This window comes from Pezoporus occidentalis, unplaced genomic scaffold, assembly GCF_034315485.1.
Source record: "Pezoporus occidentalis ecotype Australia unplaced genomic scaffold, CSIRO_AGI_Poc_V1 ctg122, whole genome shotgun sequence".
Taxonomy (NCBI): Eukaryota; Metazoa; Chordata; class Aves; order Psittaciformes; family Psittacidae; genus Pezoporus; species Pezoporus occidentalis.
The window spans coordinates 502,723-530,005 of NW_026913016.1; the positions used below are offsets into that span (position 1 = coordinate 502,723).

Consider the following 27,283-nt stretch of genomic DNA (forward strand, 5'->3'; position numbering starts at 1 on the left):
TCCTTTCCTTCAGCGTATCAACCGAACCACACAGCTTGGTGTCATCAGTAAACTTGTTGAGGGCGCACTCAATCCCACTGTCCATGTCACCAACAAAGATGTTAAACAAGACTGGTCCCAACACCAATCCCTGAGGAACACCACTCGTTACTGGTCTCCAGCCGGACATTGAGCCATTGAACACAACTCTTTGTGTGCAGCCATCCTGCCAGTTCTTATCCAATGAGTGGTCCATCCATCAAATTGATGTCTCTCCAATTTAGAGACAAGGATGTCGTGTGGGAGAGTGTCGAACGTTTTATACAAGTCCAGGTCGATGACATCAACTGCTCTACCCCTGTCCATCAGTTCTGTAGCCCTATCATAGAAGGCCACCAAATTGGTCAGGCAGGATTTCCCCTTAGTGAAGCCATGCTGGCTGTCACCAAGCACCTTGTTGTTTTTCATGTGCGCCTTCCAGGAGAATCTGCTCCAAGATTTTGCCAGGCACAGAGGTGAGACTGACTGGTCTGTAATTCCCCGGGTCATCCATTTTCCCCTTCTTGAAAATGGGGGTTATATTTCCCTTTTTCCAGTCCTCGGGAACTTCACCTGACTGCCATGATTTTTCAAATATGATGGACAGCGGCTTCGCAACTTCATTTGCCAGCTCCTTCAGGACCCACAGATGGATCTCATCAGGACCCATGGACTTGTGTATGTTCAGATTTTTAAGATGGTCTCGAACCAGTTCCTCTCCTACAGTGGGCACAAGGTCTTCATTCTCACAGTCCCTGTGTCTGCCTTCCAAGACTTGGGTGGTTTGGTCAGAGCCTTTGCCAGTGAAGACCGAGGCAAAGAAGTCATTCAGAACCTCAGCCTTCTCCAAATCCTGTGTAGCCAGTTCTCCCAAGAGCTTCCTGAGGGGGCCTACGTTCTCCCTAGTCTGTTTTTTATTTGCTATGTACTTGTAGAATCCCTTTCTGTTATCTTTAATACCTCTAGCTAAGTTTAATTTTAACTGGGCCTTAGCTTTCCTAACCTGGTCCCTAGCTTCCCAGACAACATCCCTGTACTCTTCCCAGGCCACCTTGCTTCCACTTTTTATAAGCCTCTTTTTTAATTTGAATTTTCCTCAGCAGCTCCTTATCCATCCAAGGAAGTCTCCTGGCCCTCCTGCTGCACTTCCTTCTAGTTGGGATGCAACACTCCTGAGCTTTTAGCAGGTGATCCTTGAATATCCACCAGGAGTCTTGGGCCCCCCTGCCCTCTAGGGCTGTATCCCATGGAACCTTCCGAAGCAGGTTCCTGAAGAGGCCAAAGTCTGCTCTCTTGAAGTCCAGGGCAGTGAGCTTGCTGCACACCCTTCTCAGTGTCCTGAGGATCTCAAATTCGGGCATCTCATGATTGCTGCATTCAAGGCTGCCCTGGAGCGTCACATTTCCAATGAGCCCTTCCCTGTTGGTGAGCACAAGGTCAAGCATGGCACTTCTCCTTGTCAGCTCCTCTATTACTTGCAGAAGGAAGTTGTCTTCTACACAATCGAGGAACCTCCTGGATTGCTTGTGCCGGGCCATACCGTCCTTCCAACAGATGTCAGGGTGGTTACACACACAGAGATCCATACTACATATATACACACACATAATGGGATTTTTGGAAAACCCACTAAGCATCTAAACGTCTGAATAAAGTTTGGAGGATAAGCAACCAGTTTCCCAAACTAGAAGTATTACTTCCTCGCTATACCTCACTGAGAAATAAAGGTGACTGAAAATCACACACTATGTATCCCATTCTCCAAAGAAATGGAAATGATTAACAGGTCTTGGGCTACTTTGAGGGTGCCATCTACCTTTTTGGTTACAAAGGATACCAAGACTATACAGGGATGTCCCACTTTGCAACTGTTAGCTACAGTGGGAAGGTACAGAAAAGGCAGAGAGGGTCCAGAACTCCAGGGCTGCTGCAAACTTGTGTCAACAACTTACTGATTTGTCTTGGAATAGCACTGGGTGCTGTAGAAACTGTCTGAAACAATTTAACATCAATCTAATATCAGGAAAACAAAGTGTGTTAAAGAAAGTGGTTTGAACTCTTGCCTCCTCGTTTTCCTCTCAATCACAAATTTACCTCCTCCCACCACTCATGTAATCAAGCACATCCTTCCTGTCCAGCCTCAGCAATAATCAGTAAATCCTCACTGCAGTACTTACCCTCACATGAAAAACTCTCAAGCACTTTTTGCCCTCATACCACGATTTCTCAGTGTCACTTGGTTTCTATCAACTCCTATGGACCTTCTCCATACTTCATCCACTCTTATGCATCGAGATACAAGTAGTACACTATCCACGCACCCTGAATGCAATGATGAGAAGGTGCAAAGGCAGTACTTCTGTGCTTAATAGACAGGGAGGAGCTAACAGGCTTGATCTTCGATTTTCCTCTACGCCAGCTTTGTCCTATGAAACGAACAGTAGTCCCTTGTTCTGTGGGACAGAGAATGAAGAAGTCTCCCACAGCAGCACAGAGTAGCATATGAACATCCGCACAATTTAATTTCCCCATGTTTTCTGCGTGAACATGCACATTCCCCTAACTTCAGGGACTGTTTTGTTCTAAAACATGGCGGAAAGTTATGGCTTTAACCTCATCAGATACTTCGACATTTGAAGCTTAAGACCTTTCATCTTAACATGTTCAAATATTTGTACTACTATTTCACATCTAAATGGCTAGCAGAACTTCAAGTATTTGAAACAGATTATCTTGATGATATGAATCGTTCCAGAAAAGTACTGAATGGTCTCTATTAATTTGATAACTCAGTAATCAGTATATACAACATAAGTCACAATAATTGTAATAGTTATCTCTGGTAAGATGCAAGGAGAAGGAAGTGATTAAACAATCCTCATATGTCTTACTGCTAAGCAAAAACTTGCAAGTTAACTAATCTAATGTAGGAAATACCAACATATAAACAAATCATAGAATCACAGAATAGTTAGGGTTGGATAACGATAAAGTATCCCCCAAACAACATTTGCATTTATATCCGACTCAAATTTTTGCACTACTACAGAGTAAGCCTGACAGCATGGCTTGATTGTCTTATTTTGGGGGAAAGCAGAACAAGTAACTCAGTCTCAACTATGTTGAAAGGTCAGGATGATTACAGGAGGTTCCCAAGGACTGGAAAAACGCAAATGTCACTGCAATCTTCTAAAAAGGACAAGGAGGAGGGAAGGATCCAGGAAGCATCAGGCCAGTCAACATCACCTTTAACTCTGGGAAGGTCAGTGAGAAAATCTTCCTAGAAGTCATTCCCAAACACAGTAAAAATGGAAAGGTGATCAGGAGTAGTCAGCATGGATTCAGAAAGTGGAAATCATGCCTTACAAACCTGGATGGCTTTCTACAATGAAATTACCAGCTTGATGAATGATGGGAGAGGAGTAGATACTTTTCATCATGACTTACGCAAGGCTTTTGACAGCGTTAGAATCATAGAACAGTTATGGTTGGAAGGGACCTCAAGGGTCATCCAGTTCCAATCCCCTGCCATGGGTAGGGACACCTTACATTAGACCAGGTTGCTCAAAGCCCTGTCCAAGCCCGGCCTTGAAGACTTCCAGAGAGATACAGACTTCACAGGAGAGGTCATTGTGGGCCTCTTCCAGACTTGCTCCAGCAGGAGCTCTTGTGCTAAGGGCCGCAGAGCTGGACACAGTACTGCAGGTAGGGTCTCACAAGAGGAGATCAGAGGGGCAGAATCACCTCCTTCAGCCTGCTGATCATGCTCCTTTTGATGTGGCTCAGGATACCTTTGGCTTTCTGGCCTGCAAGCGCACACTGTCAGCTCATGTTGAGCTTCCCATCAGTCAACACAAGTCCACTGAGGTGGAATGAAAACTGGCTGGTGTCAGTCTCAAAGGGTTCAGATCAGCAATGAAATAAATATTCAGCAGGAGACCACACACTAGTCATCTACTTTAGTGGCTGATACTGGGGCAGATAAAGAAGATAATAAACACTAAAGACCTGGATGACGGGACAGAGTGCACCATCAGCAAGTCTGCAAGTGACACAAAGTTTGGAGGACTAGTTGACGCACTAGACAGCTGCACTGCCATCCAGAGCAACCTTGACAAGTAGAAGAAATGGGCCAGCAGGAATCTCATGAAGTTCAACATAGGGAAATGAAGTCCTGTACCTGAAGTGGAATAATCCCATGCATGAGTATACACTTGGGGCTGACTGGCTGGAAAGCAGTGCTTCAGAAAAGGAATGACAGGCAAGTTGAATGTGAGTCAGCAAAGCACCGTTGAGTCAAAAAAAGGCCAACAGTACCCTGGGTTTAACTAGGAAGAGTATTGCCAGCAGGTGAAGGGAGGTGATCCACCTAACCAGCACTGGTGAGACATATGGAGTTCCGAGTCCAGTCCTGGGCTCTCCAGTACAAGAAGAACATGTACATACTGAAAAGAGTCCAACAAAGGTCCAGAAAAATTATGAAGGGAATGGAGCATCTCACCTGTGAAGAGAGGCTGAGAGAGCTGGGACTGTTCAGACTAGAGATGTAGCAGGAGAGATCCTATTATCAGGGTACATGAATACCTGAAGGTGGAGGAGTAAACAAAACTGAACTAGACTGGTACCCAGTGAAAGAACAAAAGGCCACAGGTACAAACAAATACAGAAATTTCACCAAAATGTAAGAAATTATTTCACTGTGAGAGTGGGTTAAATATTGAGGAATAAAATACAAGAGAGGCTGCTGAGCCCCTTATCCTTGGACATACACAAAATGGACATGGTCCTGGGTGACCTGCTCTAGCTGAACCTTCTTTGAGTCAGGGAAAGCTGGACTGCATCATTTGTGGAGGTCCTTTCCAACCTCAAGGGTTCTGTGATATATCCGTAAGAATTTTCAAACAACAGTAAAAGCAAAGAATACTCACAATTGGATAAAGAAACACCAGTGGTATGTTTCCTTTATGTAGGCATGCTTTTTTTTTGTTTGTTTGTATTGTTTGCAAGGCTTTAAAAGAACATTTCAAGGCACAACATGTAAGGAAACAAAAGCAGTTCTCCTCTTGCATATTATGCTTTACTACTTCAAAACATCAGTATTTGAAAGAAGAATTAAAAAGAAAAGCAAGTTTCGGTATTGTTTTTTGTCCTTATCCCTGCAATGTTAAATCCTTTTTAATAAATGTATGGATGCATCAGCTCCTTCTCTGTATTTAAGCTTTCCCTATATTGCGAAGATCTCTCTGCAGCCCAAACCTTATGAACTGTTGCAATCCATTCTCCAGTCTCATTTTAGAGGTCTTGTATGTATTTTTACTAGCCCTGGGTTCAGCAGTAGTAGTCGTTTTTCTCCTTCTTAGTAGCTGATGCAGTGCTGTGGTTTTGACTTTCACCCTGGGAACAGTGCTGGTAACACCGATGTTTTTAGTTGTTCCTCAGTAATGTTTACTCTGACCAAGGACTTTAGGACTATCCGAGTCTCATGCTCTCCCAGGGAGGAGGGGAAGCTGAAAGGAAGCAGAGACAGGACACCTGACCCAAACTAGCCAAAGGGGTATTCCATACCACAGCACATCATGCCCAGTATAGAAACTGGGGGCAGTTAACCGGAAGGTCTACATCACTGTTAAGGTCGGGCTGGGTATTGGTCGGTGGGTGCCAAGTGGTTGTATTCTCTTTCCTTCTTATTTTCCTTATCATTATTATTATTGGTGGCAGCAGTAGTGGTTTGTGTTATACCTTAGTTACTGGACTGTTCTTACCTCAACCTGTTACATTCTTTTGATTCTCCTCCCCATCCCTCCGGGAGCGGAGGGAGAAGGGGGGGAGTGAGCGAGTGAGCGGCTGCGTGGTTCTGGGTGGCCAGCTGGGCTTAAAACATGACATTACTCTACAAATTAATTCTTTTTTATGATAAATAATTATTTCTTCTGCATAAAGACCAAACATGGGAATGACAGAGAGATGGTCTCGAACCAGTTCCTCTCCTACAGTGGGCACAAGGTCCTCATTCTCACAGTCCTTGCGTCTGCCTTCCAAGACTTGGGTGGTGTGGTCAGAGCCTTTGCCAGTGAAGACTGAGGCAAAGAAGCCATTCAGAACCTCAGCCTTCTCCAAACCCTGTGTAGCCAGCTCTCCCAAGAGCTTCCTGAGGGGGCCTACGTTCTCCGTAGTCTGTTTTTTATTCTCCATGTACCTATAGAATCCCTTCCTGTTATCCTTAACATCCCTTCATCTGAAGTATCATCCCTTCATCTGAAGTATCACTTCAGATCCTTCAAAACACTTAACATTTCATTCCTCTTCTGTTATGGAAGCTTATTTAGGGGTTAAAATATTCTGCCTAGTTTAAAGTTATGGAGAATGCATACATTTTTGCCAACACTTCTTCCTAACTGGAGCTGACCTTTCTCAAGTGTTCTGAAACCAGAGCCATAAGTTCTTCTGTTACCTTGACTGTTTTCTGTCAAAGAAATATAAAAATAAATTAAAAATTGAAGGTGGGTCCAAGCAGACACCAATATACACAAGCAAGTCCCACCACTCAGGATACCGAGTTGTAAGCAAATGTCAGTAGAGAGGCTATAGAGTTGTTAGCACATGTTGTGCCTGTGCTAGTAAGCCCTACCACAGAGGAAGATTTAGTAACCTTAAAATGGTCCTATAACAATGTGAATATATAGCTTTCAAATTAAGACTCAAGCATGGCTAGACAACTTGATAGCTGTTTGGTGCCATCCTTCTGTGAAGATGTTCTTTCACAAGACAGGCTTTCTTCTTCGTACTCCTTACAAATCTCTTCCTGCACAAGTTCTACCTTCACCTCAATCCCTAAAATAGATGCACGACCAAAGCCGTACAAAACATATTCCAGATGAAGGATTACTATCTTTTGCAATGTTAATATGTCAATGACACGATGGGAAGAAGAAGAAAAAAAGATACTGAAGTTTCCTTACCTGTTGTGCTCCATCCCCACTTACAATAGGGGAAGTTAGAAGAGGGATTTCACTACTTAAAATCGAAGTGGTATCCAGTAATGGTGGATGTTCTGCCATCATTGACGGTACACTATTTCACAAGATCACCTGCAAAGAAAAATTACTCAAATGGTTAAACTATATAAATATTTCTGAATAATTACCCACTAAAAACAGCCCCACTTTTTAAGGAAAAAAAAATAATTCTTAGACACCTTTAGAAAATGTGTTTCCACAACATTCCAGCAACCATGTAAACCTGAAGATGTGTTCTGCCAGCTAGTATAGGACTTACTTATACAGAGGGTGGTTTAGACCCCCTCTAGCGGCTTAACTTCAGATGAAAACACATCACAGCCTTGGAGCTAACAAACGTGTACCTTTTAACTTTGATTATAAACCAAGATTTTGCCTAAATTTCACTGGCACTGCTGACAAAATACCTACTGGGAAAATCGAAAAATAAAAGCAGCAGTTTCCTTACATATATAATGTTGTTCTTTATAGGAAATTGGGAAAAAAAAACAAGATCTATGAACAGGGATACTGTTTCTTGTTTCTTTTTTTTTATTTTTTTATTACCAACCTACTTTTTCCACTAGTATAACAAAGGAGACACTTATTTTAGGAACAACTAGCTACTAGGGAATGTCCAAGTGAGATGAATGAATAAAAAGATGTTATATTTCTTTAGTTTTAAAATAAATTCGACCCAGAATTAAAGCTGTGTCATTTGTGTCATTTTTGTCATTTTTATAACCAGTGGCCCTCTAACAGCTTTATCCAGCAGCTAAACTTGGGGGGGAGGTAATGGCTGAACACAAAATCATCATCCTCATAACTCTATTATGGAAAAGCCCTTGCTAGCACATACTGTAAAGTTACATGAAATCTGATGACAAGAAAAAAAGCCACACAGGTAAGAGGCCCACGAAAGCAGTGATCCACTTCAATTCTGATGAGTGTCAAGTAACAGCATAACAGAAAGCAGGATTCAGCCAAGCGCTCCTTTCAATTACACAGAACACATTACTTATGGCTTGTTAATGATATTTTGCGTGTTAGTGCTATATGAAGACTGGATGGAAGAATTAAGACCAGAAAAGCTGGTGATTACCATTCTTCCATGCTGGAAATATGCACTGGGAGTCTAGTAAGCTGCTTTTGAAATTGTATTTCATTTTGTTACTAAAAAAAAAAAAAAAAAAAATCTCTAAATTATACTGCCTTAGTGTACTAATCTTATCTTCATCCCGGCCCAATCCAAGAGCACTTGGATTTTGAAATAAAAAAATTAGATCAACAAGAACTGAGAAATTGATATTTCTTAAGAAAACAAAGACAGATGGAAAGAATTCACTTGAGGTGAACTGTACATTCAGAATTCCCACAAGTTAATCAGACTTTACATATGAAAACTGCTTAACATCAAACATGGACATAAAGATTAAGCTGAGAATAGCTTGTACACTATTTCTAAAGCTGAACTGCCTCTCTTAACAAGTACTTACAGTAGCCTGATGAAAATAAGTATATTTTTGAAATTGCACAGCCAGTCTGTAAAGTTACAGGTTTTTAAAGTTTTGCTTTGATATCATCTGGCTAATGAAACTCTCCACAAACACGTGTAAACTTCTAACACAGATGTACTGTCTGCTCATAAACAAATGCTTTTACTGTAGCATGTAACCTACTTTAAATGAAGAGATATTTGATAAAATTCTAGGAGTGATAAAGTCAACTTAATGATGCTGACTTCAATACCAAGTTCTAGAGATGATATTGGGTTAACTTGAAGAGCTGCTGTTACAGCTGACTACTCAGAAGCTTTCTCCAAAACGATCTTCATCCCAACCAGTTGACTGCTTTTACCTGTTTGTCATTGTATGTCTGCTGTGGGTTGAAACCTGTATTACAGTGCTGTCAGTACAAGACGACTGGGGGAGAACAAAAATTTCATGTTTTCTAAAAAATGCATTAACAAAAGTACTATAAGCCTCTACAGTACAGGTCTATATATACAGTATGAGTTAGCTATTCCTATAGTGAAGGCTGTCCTATGAAACTGTTAACTTGGGAAAAAAAGCATTCTGAAATTATTTTAGAGGTTTCATTTACTTTCCCAGTATACTCTGCAAAGATTAAAGTAGGGGGAAAAAAATCCCTCTAGGTTAAAAGATTTTAAACCTAACTGTGATTACTTAAGAATTCATCATCACTTATACCTGCTTAGCCAGACTAATTAGTCTCCCAAGCAAATAGGGCAGAGTTTTATATTCCTCCCTTACTTTAAAAGCTTTCCCACTCATCAAAAAATCCTCCAGACTACAGTCAGTCCCCACCACTTCTGCAGGTGGTGAAGGGCTGATGAAAGTTACTTGGATCATCTTCCAAGCTAGCAAGTTTGATGGTAAGCTTCCCAGGATACGATCCAATGACAGTTTAATGTAAAATGAATGCACAGCCTGGAAGCAGAGGTTAGAATCAAGGCATCCTTCCTTCCATGACAGCCACAGCCAGGCTTGCTCTTCCACCATCTCTTCATCTCACAGCTCCAAATATTTTGCACTCCTATCTAAAGTGGCACAGACATGAAGGTGATTCCAATACTTCAAGCTATAATACAACAAATTCCCATAATAATCTGGCTTGAATTTCCCCAGGTTTAAACTGAAACCAGCATGTTATTCCCAAGCCACCAAGATAATAACTAGTCTGTTATATAGGAAAACGCTAACCTCCTTTATCACACACAATGACTTTTGATTGAATTCATAACTTACAATGCACTCAGTGCTATCATCATTCATTAGGCATAAATCAAAACACATCTATCAAATTAGATACCAGTGAGAATTAAACATAACCCAAACTGACTAAAATAGGATTGTCATGACAACTTGTTCAGCCCTTCCAAGACTGGAACAGCTCTGGACATACCTAGCATTTAGTCACAGGTTCACTCATTCACAGAATCATTTAGGTTGGAAAAGACCTTTAAGATCATCAAGTCCAAAGGTTAACTTGGCACTGCCAAGTCCACCACTAAACCATATCACTGAGTGCCACATTTACATGTCTTTTAAATACCTCTAAGGGATGGTGATTCGACCACTTTCTTGCGCAGCCTGTTCCAATGCTGACAAACCTTTTGGTAAAAAATTTTTTTCCAATATCCAATCTACACCTCCCTGGCGCAACTTGTTATCTGCTAGAAGATACCAACATCCACCTTGCTGCAACTTCCTATCAGGTAGCAGCAGAGAACGATAAGGTCCCTCCTGAACCTTCTCTTCTCCAGGCTAAACAACTCCAGTTCCCTCAGACTAAACAACCTCAGTTCCCTCAGCTACTCTTCATCAGACTTATTCTCTAGACCTTTCACCAGCTTCATTGCCCTTCTCTGGACCCACTCCAGCACCTCAATGTCTTTCTTGGAGTCAGGGGCCCAGAACTAACATAGTATCCGAGCTGGCGGCCTCACCAACGCCAGAGGGACGATCACTGCCCTGGTCCTGCTAGCCAGACTATTTCTGATACAGGCCAGGATGCTGTTGGCCTTCTTGGCCACCTTGGGATACTGCTGGCTCATGTTCAGCCAGCTGTTGCCCAACAGCCGCAGGTCCTCTTCCATGGAGCAGCTTTCCATTTTCTCATACAGGTGTTTAATGATTAGATTTGTATGAAAATTAGGTTCCCACAGGCACCTAAGTGTTTGGGTGGATAGTTCACCCTTGGCACACAGCCTTCATGCCTTAACTGGGACATGGCTAACTTCCATATTTGGATCCAAAATGTCTGATTTATGCTGGAGACAAAGCATGCTGCTCATCGATAAAACCTGACAGAATGTACTAGGTACAGTCTTACTCCTGACACCCTCTACAACAGTAACAAAACTGCTACCTGTCTGACTGTGTCATCAATCTAGAGGAAAAAATAATCAATGCTTTCTTGACAATACAATATTAAATTTCTCTACAATGCCACTGATCTAGCCTTGAAGACTAAAGGTATAAACTTCACACCAATGTGGGTCTATGCTACATGTACCACCAAAAGCCTTTTCTCTGTCAGTAGTCAAAGGCAGCAATTATACAAGTCAGTGCCCATAATTTGATCAGGCAGTACAATGTGGTATGCCCACCAGTTGCAGATGCCTTTTCTTTTTAGCTTTGAGGACAAATACAGACAGAAAGGACTTTGAAAAGGGAGAAGTACTGTGTGGCAAAAAGAGAAGTCAGCTAAAATGGACAAAAGGTTGGCATCAAAATAAGCAAAACTGCTCAGTAAACATGCCACTGTATGACACTTGACAGGGATATAAAGTGGGCACAGACAGCTTTTGAATCAGCAGACCCAGATAGCTTGCATTCAAGACTTCTGGAAGAAGAGATCTACTAAGATCTTTGAAAAAGACTTGCAAATAACTTGAGTCCTGGGAAACTCTCAGACTTCTGAAAGAAAACCGAAGTCTTGCATTAAATACTCTATTGTAAATGAGCAAATGGGCCAATCTAGAGGTGCTAGTAAACAGTGATCTGAGACCAAATAAAAGGGAACAGTTGACACTGGATGCTATTTGTAAACAATTAAAAGACAAGTATGATTGATGGAGGAAAAGCTTATCCAATTAATTTGATGTGAATCTTCCAGTGACATAGTGCTGACAAAGGTACAAGAGAACTGGAAAAAACAATCCTAAACCTTATTTGGAATTATGTAACATTTCTCATCAACAAAAATACAGAACAGATATTACATGGATTAAAACTGGACAGACAGACCTTAAATATTAATAGTGAATACAGAGTTGTTGAGCATGTGAATTTCCAATAGGAAGGGATGGTATCAGTTGTCGGCTTCTCATAACAGAACATGTTTTAGCTCTTAAGGGGGGAAGAGAGGGTGGGGGGGTGGGGGGGAGAGGGACAGAAAAAAGGGAAGTCAGAAGTTAGTCCGGAAATGACAAACCATGACAGGGATAAGAGACCAAGTCATTTTACTCCACTAAAATGACATGAATAGCTTAAAAAGCTAGGCATAACAAAAGGGTTTAATAAAGGTAAAGCTATTCTTTCTAAAACAATTGTCTCCAATTTGCTAATGTACAGTAGATACCTGATCAAAAGAGTAGCACGAGAGACTACAACTTCTTGAAAATATTGTTTCACATTGAAAATAGTAAAAGCAAAGTATGTGCATATAATTTCAGCCTTACTCCACACAAAACTGCTCTGGATGAAGAAGAAAAGCAACCTGCATCTGGACAACAGGTCAGGCTCCTCCTGCAGAGCCACTACAAACAATTCACTAGCTTATTGTCAGATTTCTGCACCACTGAAAACTAAAGCATGCGGCAGCCTTCAGAAGGGGTAAAATAACACGTGGGATAAATCTAAGGATTTAGGTAAGGCCAACTCACTGCACAATTCTTGTGAACATATTAAAAAGGACCAGACAAGGAAAATGACACATTAGTTGAATAGATAGGAAATACACTGTTGCTAAGCACAGAAACAGCTGAGAAGTGTTTTTCTACTGGTGGCGCACTAAAGGCATGGTTATTTAGAAATCCATACTGACTCACACACAGCAACTACTGCATGAACAGCTATCTCATTTCTTGTCTTGTTACTGAATGTACTGAACTAGTAGTAGACATTCAAAGTGTAATTCAGGATTAACTCAGCTGTCACTGTTCTTTCAGAAGAAACTGCATTGAGACTGTCCTAGGATGCAAGAAAAGTATAAGGTCTCCTGAGATTTCAACCAAGTTGCATAGGTTCATGTTTTATATGTGACTTGGGTAGCAAACTACCTATTCCCCACTAACCCCAGCTCAATTGCTATTCATTTTCTTTACCACATGCATTTGAAAAGACCTTGAAAGATTTTTCTGAAAGCTATCAAAACTGAAGCAAATTGAAGGCATCTAAATTTACTGGACATGACTTGTTTAGAGACTGTGGGGCTTACGCCTGAGGAACCACTAGAGAATGGATTACACCAAGTTAAAAGGCTAAATGTTGTTCAGGCTTAATGACTGAGCTCCGCTCAACAGTTCAGTAAGCAAGTTTGCCTTCCTTACTATAATAATTAACTCAATCCTTAAATGTGTTCAGATTTGGTCCTTTACTGTTTCTGTGGCATTACACTCATGTTCTAAAGTCATATACAACTCTGCTTTTTACTGAGTCAATTGTTCATTAAGGGTTAAGGAATACTGTAAGGCTGAGATCACTGGACAGTGCATTTCCTCTGCATGTACAAAGGATCAGCTTTTCCATCTCCAAGAGACTAGCAGATCTTAACAACAGTCTCTGATGAACTCATCAGCATTAAATCATCTGGATAACCAAAGCAAAACGTGAGTCAGCAGCACGCATCCTTGCAGTGATGAACGCTAACAGCATACTGGACTGTATTAGCAGAGAAGCACAACCAGTGGGCTGAGGGAAGCAATTACTCCCCTCTACTCAGCATTTATAAGGTGGCATCTGGAATACCACATCCAGCTTTGCTCTTCCCAGCCACCTCTTCCTCCCCAGTATAAGACACACGCTAGAAAGCCTGTTACTGAGCTTAGACCCATGAAGGACAAGGAGAAGCTAAGAGTACTGGAGCAGTCAGGGTCACTTACTGGCTGGATCCCACTACACCCCCATGCTCATTGAGAGCCTTGAATCAAACTCTTCTTGAAGGCGTGCAGAAGTCCAAGAAGTGATGGACACATGCTAAACCACTTGAAATTTTGGCTGGCTGGGGGGGGCAGGAAAGACACCTTCACAATGAGAGTAGTGTAGCACTTGCATAGGTTGCTGTTAGAAGCTGCAAAAAAATCTCAATTCTGTAGATCAGTAGCCTCCCAAGTGGGGTGCGCAAGACAATCCCTTGGGGTATAAGAAGAAAATATTTTGTCTTTGATTTTTTCATCTTTATCTCATCCTTTTCTGTGCATGTTTTGTAGTGTACATATTGTATTAGCACAATAGCATATGCATATAATCTAAAAATGTACATATATCAGAGGTACACACTCAACATCTTTACTGATGGGGTGCACAGCCAACAAAGTTTGGAGACCACTGCTGTAGGAAGTCAAAACCTGACCATGCAAGGTCCTGATAAAGGGCTGAAGAAGGGAATCTCCAAAAGCCCTGAGACTTGTAAAAATTACTATCATGATTCCTTCCAAGTTTGCCATTCAGTTCAGAAGTCATAAGAGTGGACAAATGAAAGTGCACAAGACATACAAATATGTGAAAATGAGGAAAATTCTAGAAACAAAATACATGTCTAGAGTGAAAAGGAAATAACAAAGCATAGGCAACAGATGTTAGTTATATTACTGTACTACTGGAAAAAGCTCAGATACAGTGATGTAGCTGGTACAGAAATGTATTAGAATATAATAATTACCCAGAAATCCATAAGATTGTAGCTAAGCTATTAAAGTTATGAAGCATGCTGAACAGTTTTGTGTCTGTTTTGAAGAATGAGAATAGAACAAAATGATTTTAATTCTCTTCCCCATATATTTACCATTTTTTCTAGTCACATAGTTTTTGATGTGGCAGCTACACTATACTAGCTTTTTCAGTTCTGAACTTATTTCAATTAATATGCAATTTCTTTTAAAACTGTGATTTGTTCCTCATAAAATATTTTCCTGGTTTAGAAAAGTGGTTACTGGAAAACTTTTCCAAAAGAACAGGACTGTTATTTCTTGTCAGAAGGAAGCTGTCCTGTGGAACATTCCTAATTCACTAATTTAACAATCTCCTTTTAAGTGAAACTGAAATGGCTATTCCCTTCAGCCCCATTCATAATACTGAAATTGCAGATAGGAAATTATAAAGAAGTATAGTTTCATAAAATAAACCAACAAAGTCAAAATCTGACATTCACTAGAAATCCTACATAAAAACAGTTAAAAATTAAGATATACAAAATGTTTTAATAAGTATTGGAACTCCCAATAGGAAAAAAGAAGAATCTACAACCTCTATCATAAACATGGAAATACTTCAACTGCAGTTCTCCAGTTGTGTCACAGACACAAGAAATCTGAGAAATGCAATACATGCCTCTGTTCATAATATTTACCACTGGAAGGCAAACACTAGAAGTTGTGAAGTGAATGCAGTAGTGTGATAAAGAAAATACTGATTGATGAGCAAATGCAGGTTGCACTTGAACAGGCCAAATGGGTACTGCATCTGACTCACTCCCAATAGTTACTGCCTTGGCCAAAGCCAGGTTACCTTCATGCTCCAGGTTGTGAACACTAATGATTTAAGATCAGTTTCAAATGCAGTTCATACATTTGTGTCATGGGTACTATAACTTATATGAGATTGCATAATAGATAACTGGAAACACTCCAGCTGTTCAAGTTTAATGAGTTTGTATTTACAAGCCAGCAGTTTTCTGAATCAGGGCCGAAGAGGCTAAGCTCTTACTAGGAGCTGATGTAGAAAACTAAACTTTTGAAGGTGAAGACTGCATAAAGAACTAGACACTGATAAATCAGTCATTCAGACAGGCATATATGTTCACAGACACTTACCACCTCATCTTGTCCAGCACAACTGTTAAATTCTGGACTGTACATAACAAGACCATTGCAATGGAGACTACCTGAAAACACAACATTCCCGTTTTAAATGTTGTTAGTATTACTAGACTCTTAAAAAAAATCCCATCCACAGTCTTTATCTGGACGATGTACATATAACTTGAAGTCACTGCGTAAGAAGAATTCCGTACTTTCCAACTATTTGCCCCTCCCTCTTATACCTTCAAAGAAAAGAAGCCTGAACTGGTTCTGTAACTTTTAGGAAGCGATAAGTGCAATCATATCACAAATCAGAATTAATCTGTTCATTTTACACAGAACTAACTTGATAGTGTGCATTTTAAAATCAATGATTAAACTGTCAGCACCTTGGTGCAAAATTACATCTAGTCCTTAGAGGGTACATGAATCTGGTTCACTGTTGCACATTGTTTGGGTGCTACACTGTGGCCTCCTTTGTCTTACAGGAACAACTGCCTTTTTGGACACTTCTGGAATCATCCTCAAAAAGAAATTAAGAGAGTGAACTTCATAGCCTATTTTTCGCACCACTTAAAGATCTCCAATGCAATTCCACTTTATTTATACTATGTTGATCTAAACTATGGGGCTGTTCTGTTCTACACTCTTGTTACTCTCAAGAAATTCCTTAAGCTTTCCTAGTCTTACTTTTATACCAGCTAAATTTGGTTCTTCAAGCTTCTGCCAGGACTGGACTTCCTTCAGTTTATTGTCTGAAAATCACTCGGGTTCAAAAACAGTTTGGCCTTTCCCAGTTAACCATTACTTTTGCCTTCATTTCTGTTGAAAAACATGCTTATTTTTTGAGAAAACAATCAAATTCAATGCCAAGAATCAAGCTACTTCCTCATTTGTTATCAACTCTCCCTTCTCTGAAGCTAGGAGCAGCAAGGACATTCTGAAAATATTTTTTATAAGATTCCTTTAAGGCAAACTAAAACCATGAATATATTTTTATCAATGTGGTGCAACTGGTCAGTGAGATAAATTTATTGCAGAGACAGCTGCCGGTGTTGGAGCTACAAGGACTGCATGATTCAAGCACAATGGGCAGCTTTTAAAGAACTCTTCTGAAAAAGCTTTTTCCTGCTCATTCTGAAAAATTAAAAACTATGCTATCCAAATGCAAGATGACATAGGATCAATGAGGCTACATGTCTAATAGCTTTTAAACTTTTTATCCACTGATTCTTTTTAGAAAACCTGCAGGTCTCTGCTCCCATAAGGAACAGGATAATAGCATAGAACATGACAAGTCAAGACAGGCTTATGGAAACTACTTCCTAAAAGTAAAAATACACCAGAAAAGAAGGTGTCTGAGGTCTAACACACACATTTGGGAGATATTCTTTTATCAAGACTTTAAACTGCTGTAAGTCAGTTCTGCTAAATCATTCTGGCAGCTTCTGCTCGCACCACTGCAAGCAACTGGTTAACAACATAGTGAATCATAGAACAGTTAGGGTTGGAAAGGACCTTAAGATCATCTAGTTCCAAACCCCCTGCCACAGACAGGGACACCTCACACTAAACCATATCACCCAAGGCTCTGTCCAACATGGCCTTGAACACCACCAAGGATGGAGCATTCGCAAGCCATTCCAGTACCTCACTACCCTCACAATACAGAACTTCTTCCTTATAGCTAACCTAAACTTCTGTTTAAGTTTTAACCCGTTACCCCTTGTCCTATCACTACAGTCCCTAATAAAGAGTCTATCCCCAGCATCCTTATAGCCCCCCTTCAGGTCTCCATGCAGCCTTCTCTTCTCCAGGCTGAACAGCCACAACTTTCTCAGCCTGTCTTCATACGGGAGGTGCTCCAGTCCCCTGATCATCCTCGTGGCCCTCCTCTGGACTTGTTCCAACAGTTCCATGCCCTTTTTATGTTGAGGACACCAGAACTGCACACAATACTCCAAGTGAGGACTCACAAGAGCAGAGTAGAGGGGCAGGATAACCTCCTTCGACCTGCTGGTCACAATCCTTTTGATGCAGCCCAGGATACGGTTGGCTTTCTGGGCTGCGAGTGCACACTGAAGCCGGCTCATGTTAGGTTTCTCACTGACCAGTACCCCCAAGTCCTTCTCTGCAGGGCTGCTCTGAATTCTCTGCCCAACCTGTAGCTGTGCCTGGGATTGTTCCAACTTAGGTATAGGACCTTGCACTTGGCATGGTTAAACTTCATAAGGCCGGCATCATCCCACCTCACAAAGCATGTCAAGGTCCCTCTGGATGGCATTCCTTCCCTCCAGCGTACCAACCAAACCATACAGCTTGGTGTCATCGGCAAACTTGCTGAGGGCGCACTCAAACTTGCTGAGGGCACACCCAGCAGTGAATTTAAACTGTTGGACAGATATAGCTTAAAACTGATCTTACAGAAATCACACAGTTTCAACACAGAACAGTTGTCTGATCCATTTCATTTAAACAAATACACAAATGCCAAACATAGGCATAAGCAGAGAGGAACTGTTTCTTCCAGTGTCAATGAACAGCATTCATAAAGCTACAGACAGCAACAAGGTCAAGAGATAGTTACCCTGGCAGGCACTACACTTTTCCAAGGTTAAACTTAATCACAATGGTACTGCAGCAGTTACTTGCACACCATACAGAAAAAATAGTCAAACAGCATCTCAAGCTGAATGATACTCCTGAAGACTGAATATGCTATTCAACGGAGAGTTCTCTAATAGAGGAGTCTCTGCAACTACTGAAAGGGAAGACCAGCAAGAGCAGGTTTCTCAGATAATACCAGAACTCCTTTCTCACAAGTTCCACCCCATCGTTCAAGAAAAATGTTAGTAAGTCAAAACACTATGGGACCAACCAGCTTGATTGCCCCATCAAGTCTAGAGGACAAAGCTGCCCTCAGTTTCCCATTTTACACATGAAGTTGCAACACCAAACATTTGTCAATTTGTTAACAAAAATAAGCCCACAAAATCAGAAACTAATCTATTTGCAGCTGTATTGTCATGACATACATAATTAAATGTACCCAAGTACTTTTAAGAAATACTACTCGAATCACGGTAATTTATCCCCATGCCATTGAGTGGAATGTGCATGTATACTAATACTGTTATATGTGGGAAGTCAAGTTATTAGCAAGCCTAAAGAAATTAAAACAGATCACATTTCAGCTGCACCTAAGACTGATCACTGTCAACAGTCATTACTCATTTCTGCAGTTTCTTTTAGACCTCATTTCTTAGTACTTTGTTTCAACATCTCCAATCTACCTCCATACTGGACTAAAAGGGTAAAAATCCAGTTTTCTTTAAGTATGGTCTTCCCATTTACATTTTTTATAGATTCTATAGGATCTGCTGAGACACAGTAACTCTTGGGATTTATATTTACTCTTACTGTAGCAAGTCCCCTAACAGCTTATCAATAGGTATTTTTAAATATTAGTGTAAAGTTATTGTTCTTTCTCATTCCCAAGACACCTCAAGTCACCAAAGTTTGTGTTGAATTTCCTTACCCAGTTAATTTCTGCTTATGGATTAGTTTTCAGCTACATGCATTTTTTTTTTTTTTTTACATATGATTACTACTTGATTTGCTACCACCATCTAAAAAATGTGTTTCTCTGCTCTACAGTAAAGCTAATTCACTTGATACTCTGCTGCTTGTATCTCAGTTTCCTTCTGTCAAGCCATCTAGTAGATACAGTTCTTCCAGTTAAAAGAAAAACAAACTGAACCAAACCCCGCAGTTTAAGTACTGGAAGTTAGAGAAGGATTTACTTTGTAATCAAAGGAGCAAGATATGGTACTAAGTATACTACATTAGTGAGGGGAAATGAGACAGCAGCTTGGCAGTAGCCCATGCTTGTAAGATCTTGTGTAAGTAAAGCTTGGGCTTTGTTTACCAGACATTGGATTTGTACACGGAGGAAACTCAATAGTACTTAAAAGGAAGCACTTGTTAACTACAGGGTTTTTTACTTTATACTTCAAATAACAGTAAAGTTGAGGTGAAAATGAACTTAAACCTACAACTTATTCAAGACCAAATGACATTAAGAACTGAGCTTCATAGATTTAAACGCAACCAACATACAAAAACCCCAAAGCAAACACGAAAAGAACTGCCATGCAGAAGGTAAAGTTACCATCTGTGTGCCACATATTTCTTTTCACTCCCAGCTACTGGATAAAGTTCCTATCTATCTACACCTGTCATAGGATAAATACTTTTGGACCTTGTTATTTTTCCTGTGGACAATTCCCCAGACTTGGATAAATAGTTTTTTTTAAATCATGGACTGCATTGATTCAATTTTGTAAATTTTCATAGCTGTGAAACAGGTTTTTTGATGCTGTATTATAGAAGCCTGTAGCCAGGAAGCAGAAGGACTTGTTTTAGTGCTTTGGGAAAGTAGAAGACATTTATCAGATCTTAGAAAATGACATAGTTCTTTTTTACTAATGAATTATAAAGATGAGATCTACTGGTTAAACTAGGGTTGAAAACTTGAGTTGGCAGAATGGAAATTATCTACATTATGCCCTAAGTAATTAAATATATATATATTTTTCATTAACTATAAATGTACAACACTTCCATTTCTTAGAAATGAAGAGGTTTTGCAGCATATCTTTTAATATGTCCGAAATGCTTCAGAACAATTCTGAAAACAAAGCTGGGGGGTGTGTGTGGGTACACTATAGATGTATTCAGCACTCCTATTTTACTTCTGCAAACTGCTGTTGGGATGGCGTTTGGCAATCAAGATGCCAAACAGAAAAAGAGGGTACCAGTGTTAACCTAGGTGATGTTTTGGGACAGTATGACCAGAAGAGGATCCACACATCCTGGAAAAGCAAAAACTTATGGGAGATAAAAATATTAATTCAGTTAAGCAAACTGGTAGATACACAGGTAGGTCTGGTGAGACTCAGACCAACAAATGGGCTTGCCTAGACATAAATGGCAAAAGTTTATTTGGAACCATGCGCGCAAAGAGGGAAAAGTATGTCCAGTCTAACTCAAACTGGGAGGTGCTGTGAAGACACTGGCAATGAATCTGGTGTTGAAGTTTTAATAAAGGGTTTAGAAAATGCAAGGATATTCTATTCTTGATGTACTATATCTGTAAAGAGAAAAGCATTCTAAACCAATACATCCATGAAGAACTGTAATACAGTCCTCTACACAATTGTGCCATCATAATGAAGAACAACAGTTTCCGCAGCACATATTCTAACCAAAACAGATTATTAATACAACCAAGAAAGGGTCCATGACGTAGCAGATGAGTATAAAAAGACTTCTCATTACACAGTGGAGTCCAGCATGAATACAACACCTAAAAAGAAATATTACTGACAAAAGCGCATAGCAAACTATATTTCCGTTTAAACTTTGTTGAAGTCATGTATGACAGCTTAGCAAAAAAAGTCTGAGCATTTTCACTGGTTACAGGCTCAACAGTATGTGAGCAGCTGGAACAGGACCAGATCTCTGCAGGGCGGACAGAACACCACCTTCAAAAATACTTGTTCTATCTGAAACTAATGTAACTTAATTGGAACAATTAAAGAGGAAAACCTACAAGAAACATGTTATACTATTAAGTGTTACAGACACTTTCTAAACATCCTTCTACTCATCAGCCCTACAAAATACAGATCCCAAGGTGACAATGCAAAACATTACCAAACATAAACAAAACCACTAAACTTTATGGACTAGTTTAAGAAAAAAAAGCTAACAGTGTTTTTCTACTGGCACCAAGTGAACATCAGCATTAAGAAAGCTTTAAGTTTACTGTACAGGAAAAGAATGAGCAAAAAAACAGTCATTTCTGTAGCTCAGGAAACATTGGCCTCAGAAGCAAAATAAACATTGTTTGTGTTTGCTGAACAGAAAAAGCAGCAATGTACTTATTCTGAACTGTTATCACTTTCCTGAGATACAGATGGTATCTTTTAGTTAAGCTAAAGAATTGACAGTCCAAGTCAAATCTATTTTTACTAGATCTGGTTCTACAGGAAAAGCAATGGCTCACAATTCAGCTCGTGCACTATAAACTGCAGCCAAGTTCAATTTTGCTACAAATTGCTTGGGAATTTCCCCAAGCCAACAGTCTTAAAGAAACAGATGATAAAATATAGAAGTGTTATTGACAGATATAAAGAAGAGAATCCAATTCATATCTCAGGTCACAGAAATGCAGTGATGAAACACGACATGTTACCTGTAGACATTTTAGCAGAGATTGAACTAGAAATCCCATAACAATTAGAAGCTGGAGGTCAGAAAAAAAGGTACAGAGTTGCTGTATGCTGAAGGAAGATAAAAATTCCTCAGATTTTAGGAGGCACTGACAACAAACATCAATAGCTGCAGACAACAATATTATCTGGGAAGCAGGTCTGCAGCTCCCAAAAACTGTCTTCTCCAGTTATTTGTCTGAGAATGAACAAGACTGTATCTCTGTCAGGTCACCCAATCTAGCCCCAAAAAGGTGACTGGGCTGGGTTATAGATTTTGCCAATTTGACAGAGATATCAATAGACAAATCAGAACACGAGCACTTAACACCTTTCGAGTATTCAGTATTTCTAGAGACCAACACATTTACAATATCATAAACCATTTCAGAAGTCACCTGCTGGCAGAAGTAAATTAGTGTATTGCCTAAAAACATTTAGAAGTTAAAATCATTTAGGAGAAAATACTGACAAAGATAAAAAATTTTATCAGTCCTGAAGTCAGAGGGTTTTGCTTCCCAGTAAGCCCTAAGACAGAACGCTGCTGAAGCATGTTCAGGTAAGTAGTTGAAGCTGCAATAATAATTATGAAGGATCTCTTCAAGATATCTTGAACCAAAGTGATCATCAGTGTAACACTGACTTAGCTGATGTAGGTCCAAATTCAAGTGAAATTAAATGGCCCCAAGGCAAAGAATAACAAACAAGAGCATCGCAAGACCAATAGGACTCACAGACCAAAGCAAATGACTTATTAGTCTGAATCATAATTCAAATTTCTGCAATTCTGTTATATCATTGCCTACAAAAACCAAAAGGCTTAAGTTTACAAATTAGTAGATACTCCAACTTGAAAAAGGTAGAAATCCTACCAATAGACTGAAATCAGGTAACTTCAGTGTTGTATGTAATCACCTTAGCTTCACATAACTCATACACATGGAGCTTGTCATACAGCAAAAAGCCTTGAAAGATTCTCCATCTGCCCTGAAAAAACTGAGAGAATAATCTAATTCTGTTTTAATATTATCATCAACAGCAGTCAGCCTGTGACTCTGCTCAAAGCAGACTTATCCTGACCAAGTGATCTAAGCAACTGACCACCAAGTGCTGACCTTCCTGAGAACAAGGATCTGCACCTCTCAACTAAGCTTTCATCTGCCAAAATCAGTGCCCAATGACCTGATGTAAGGGATTCAGCATGCCAATTCCACCCCCCCCCACCCACCACCCCCCCCCAAGTCACTAGAAAAAACATTCTGGTGTAGTTTGCCAAAACAAATCCCAGATTCAACCCATATGCATCAAGATTACTTTGGTACACTCTGTATATGCAGAGTGAATCTAGAATTAGGTGCTGTTTCCAAACTTGATCAGTACCCTTCCTGCGCCTCCGCTTAGTAGCAATACCAGATACTAAGAACTCTAAACAAATTGCAACACTGAGAGCTATAGGTACTCATCTATTTCATACTGTCAGTTATGTGCACAACCTTCTCCCTACCTGAAAGCTTCCTACTTCCCCATTTGTCATGTGATGAAATTTCAGTTATTTGAGACCATTACCTTGGTAAAAAAAATAAAAGGCAGGAAAAAAAAATTAACTGATTGTACTTTATGAATCTGAAGGACTGCCAAGTTGCTGAGATTCATACTATTTCACAACACAGAATATTGTTTATTGTGCATCTATGGATGCACATTCACATCATGGCTACAGTTAAATTTCTACGCTGCGCAAAACAGAAAGTTGCCCATTGCCATAACAACAAAACAGCTTTTTTAAGCACAAAGCTTAGCAGGACTGAGACCTGTAGCTTTTAAAACAGAAGCCACCAAGTACTTAGCAGCTAAAAAAAATAAGAGATTTGAAGTCTTCACAATAATTGAAGATATTTATATGCATTTGAATAAATGGAGGCTTAAATTCTAAACCCAAAGAACATTTTACAGAAATTACTTCATAACATGATATGTTCTGGAATAATACTCCACATCTAAGGTAGCTAAAGAATTGTCTTTGACAAGGTTAAACAAATTACTAACACGTCTTCAGATGCCACTCATAAAAGCAAGATTTGCTCCTAGCCAACGTATTTTCTCTTTTCCACTGCTTATTTTCTTTACTTCGCACAAGAAAAATCAGCTGAAAAGTTTCATTTTTGCTTTTAATTGCTTTCACTTTCTAGTTGCCTGGAAGTAACAAAAAGTTTCTGTTTAGGTTTAATACCAGTCTTGGGTAACACTCAGGAAAGGAAGAATCAGGGGGGAATCTAGCTGAAAGAATAGCTCTGCTAGCACTAGGCAAGACGGTTATACTGTTTTAGGAAAGATTTTTTTATCTACATACAGAAACATACGTTCAGTCCCTTTAGCCGAGAATTCTGAGGGAATCCTTACGGCTTAGCCGGAGAACACCACCACCACCGAAAAGACGTGTTGAAAATCACCACTTCCTTCTCCTCCCCGCCTGTCACAGACAGCTCAGCTGTCCTGGTCGCGCTTCGCATCTGCTTCTCCACGAACAACGGCCCTTCTCCCGCGGCAGCCGCCAGCCCTGCCCCGGGAGCCAGCCTCGCCGCCCAGCGCTGACAGGAGGATCCCCCGCCCGGCCGGGAGAGGCATCGTCGAGCGGCAGAGAAGCCCGGGAAGAGTGACAGAAAGTTTCTTCAGGGGGGCTCCGGCCGAAGACGCCGGCTCCCGGCTATCCTCGGGCAAGCGTCTCCTCAGGGGCCAGGCTGCTGCTGCCACCGCCCGCCCGCCTCAGGGGCAGGTGGAGGCACTGCCCCAGTCCCCTCGCACCCCTCTCCCCGCCCTGCCAAGGGGAAAGGGGGGGGTTTGCCAGCCACCTCGGGGCGGCAAACGAGCCTACTCACCGCCATGGCCCCGCCGGCTCTCCCGGCTAACGGTTCGGTCTCCGGCACCGGCGGGCAGCAGCAGCCAGGCGGGGAGCGGAGTTCCCGATGGCGCAGCTAGGGCAGGGGCGGTGCAGCTCGGGCAGGGGCGGCGTCGCGCCGGCCGTTTCCTCCACCCCCTGACCCGCCCACCCGAGGTACCTGCGCCTCGAGCGCCGCTGCTCCGTCGCGTTTTCCTCCTCTCCCCGCACCTGTCACTGTCGCCCCCGGCCGCCACCGCTGCTGCTGTCGCGGCCTCTGCCACGCCGGGGCTGGGGCTTGGGCGTGGGGCTGAGGGAGGGCGGGGCCGTGTCTGTGGGGCTGGGGCTTGGGCGTGGGGCTGGACCTCGGCCATGACGTTGGGCTTGGGGTCTGGGCTTAGACCTGGGTGGGCTTTGGGTGGCGGCCTGGCCCTGGGTGAGCCCTTGGTTTATAGCGTGAAGGGTAGGAAGGACTATTAACACAGCAAAAGTCAAAGGACTTTTAATCCAGCTGCCCTGAGGCCAAGCAGAGGTTCCACGAGTGCATGACTGTGAGCACCTGTGATATGCCCTGTCCACTGCCCAAGCACATCATGTCCAACATCTGAGGGAAAAGGGGAAGAAACGTGATTTGCCAGGTGCTTATGCAGGGAGGAGCTATCTTCTCTCAACACCTGCAAATCTCAGCTGATATCCTGAATGCTAATCTGTGGCTATCCTTTGCTTAATGTTTGTCTTTTCAACTGTTACGGATCAAAATTGTTTTATTACAGTGTTTGGCTTAATGATCTTTTACAGCAGTGGACTGAACAGAATGAGATGTTTTATAAAGTGGTTTTGTTAATTTGCCTGTAAGTTTTCTGTTATTAAGTTGCTATTTCTCTTGCATTTCAGGGGTGTTCATATCATTTTTATAGCTTAACAGCAGGCAGAAGGTTGCTCCTATCGACAAAGGATGCACCTACTGATCTTTTGCCCTCCTGGTTGCTCTCTCTAGGCCCCCTTTCCAGAACTCAACATTTCACTGGTGAACAGCATCCTAGACTATGGTATGTTGGATCTCAAAAACTAAAGAGACCTGGGCTTGATCAATATTTGGATGAGCTATCTTGTTAGGTACTGCAGAAAGTGCTGCTGCTGATTCATACAGTGGCGTTCGTCTGTCTATGAGTCAGGGCTCAACAAATGCCACTGCACAGCATTTGTGGATTGTACCATCCAGGGGCATAAAACCAGAGATCTTTGCCAATTGCAGCTGTTAGGGGATCGCTGATTTTCCTACTTTACTTCAGTTGCAATACAGGTTTCCAGAATTAGCCAGCAGTTTTGGTAGAATATAGCAAAGGGTTTCCAATGTTCCTTTTGTCAGGCACCACTCACTGGTGGTGGTGGGCCAGGAATGGCACTGGCAACAGTGGCCATAGGCATCGTTGTAGGCAGCCACAGATGCTGACTTTGTGTCAGACCGTATGGTTTTGAATTGGTGCATGGAGCACTGATTGTAAATGCCCTGCTGCCTGAGAGCCCTGGGAGAGAGCACTCTACGTGCCTTCTTCTGGCTTCCCAGGGATGATGCTCCATCACAATTCCTTGCAGGGGAAATTCAGAAATCTGTGCAATGCTGTGGGTGTGTGCATATGGACATACAGCTGGGACAGGGAAAAGATGAGAGTCTTTAGGGCTCTTCTCCCCATCCAAACACTGGTCCTAATGGTGTGTAAATTTGCATTGCATGACACAGTCCTTCATCTCCTTCCTTCCTTTTTAGGTCATAGTTATAAAAATAGGTTTATACAAAATCCCTTTTTCTTCTGGAAAATCAATTAAAATCACCTGGAAATAATTCTGAATAATATAAAAAATGGGTGGAAGGCATGGGAGAACCAATATAGTAAACTCTTTCTCTTTTTAGGAGCTCATGTGAATAAACTTATTTTTCTAAACCAAAACGAAACTAGATTGGAATTATTTACCAGTCTAAATTGCCTATAGAAATTTCAGGTACTTCTAGGTGACTGACCAAATACTCTTGATTTCATCCATTGTAGAACTTCCCAAAAGGACCCATGGAGACAGAATTTCTTTACAGTATTGTATCAGATATACATCCAAGTGCTAATGATGAACATTCATGAAATTGATATTATAGCTAAGCCTAGTACAGTGGAGATGGGAAGATAAATCCATCAAGGGAATCTTTTGCAGAGTACCCTCTTAAGATACAGTCTTGACTGTATCGTTATGCTTTATGCTTCCCTTCTGTGGATCTCATTTCTTCAGTCAAACAAAGCTACTGCCTTCAGAGAACTGTGAAGAACTGGTGTTACAACAGTCATTATTTCATGTTTGCATTAAGTTGTATTTACTCATCAAAGTATGTAGCAATGTAGTACCTGGGATCAGAACTGGGCAACTCACAATAATTTTAAAATCTACATCACTTGATCCAGTTCTCCAATTCTCTCCACCCTTGCAAGATACACCATCCCTGGAAACATTCAAGTCCAGGTTGGATGGGGCTCTGAGCAACCTGATCAGATGATGTCCCTGCACATTGCAGGAGAGTTGGAATAGA

The 27,283-nt window shown here is 41.2% G+C and overlaps 1 protein-coding gene across 5 annotated transcripts in view; it reads right to left on the minus strand.

Moving 5' to 3' along the window:
• FNDC3A (fibronectin type III domain containing 3A) overlaps positions 1-24,990 on the minus strand; it is a 125,514-nt gene extending 100,524 nt beyond the window's left edge. For 2 of the 5 annotated variants that reach the window (XM_062607343.1, XM_062607345.1), the window contains exon 1: positions 6,978-7,106. Coding sequence is in view for 3 of the 5 variants with exons in the window: in XM_062607337.1 (XP_062463321.1) it covers positions 6,978-7,079 (102 nt within the window). In the remaining 2 variants the exon portion in view is untranslated. Of the gene's footprint in view, positions 1-6,977; positions 7,107-13,641; positions 13,819-24,709; positions 24,855-24,889 lie in introns of those variants that run through there. The other 3 variants (XM_062607337.1, XM_062607336.1, XM_062607338.1) reach the window with 3 other exon arrangements.
• Positions 24,991-27,283: the final 2,293 nt, after the last annotated feature.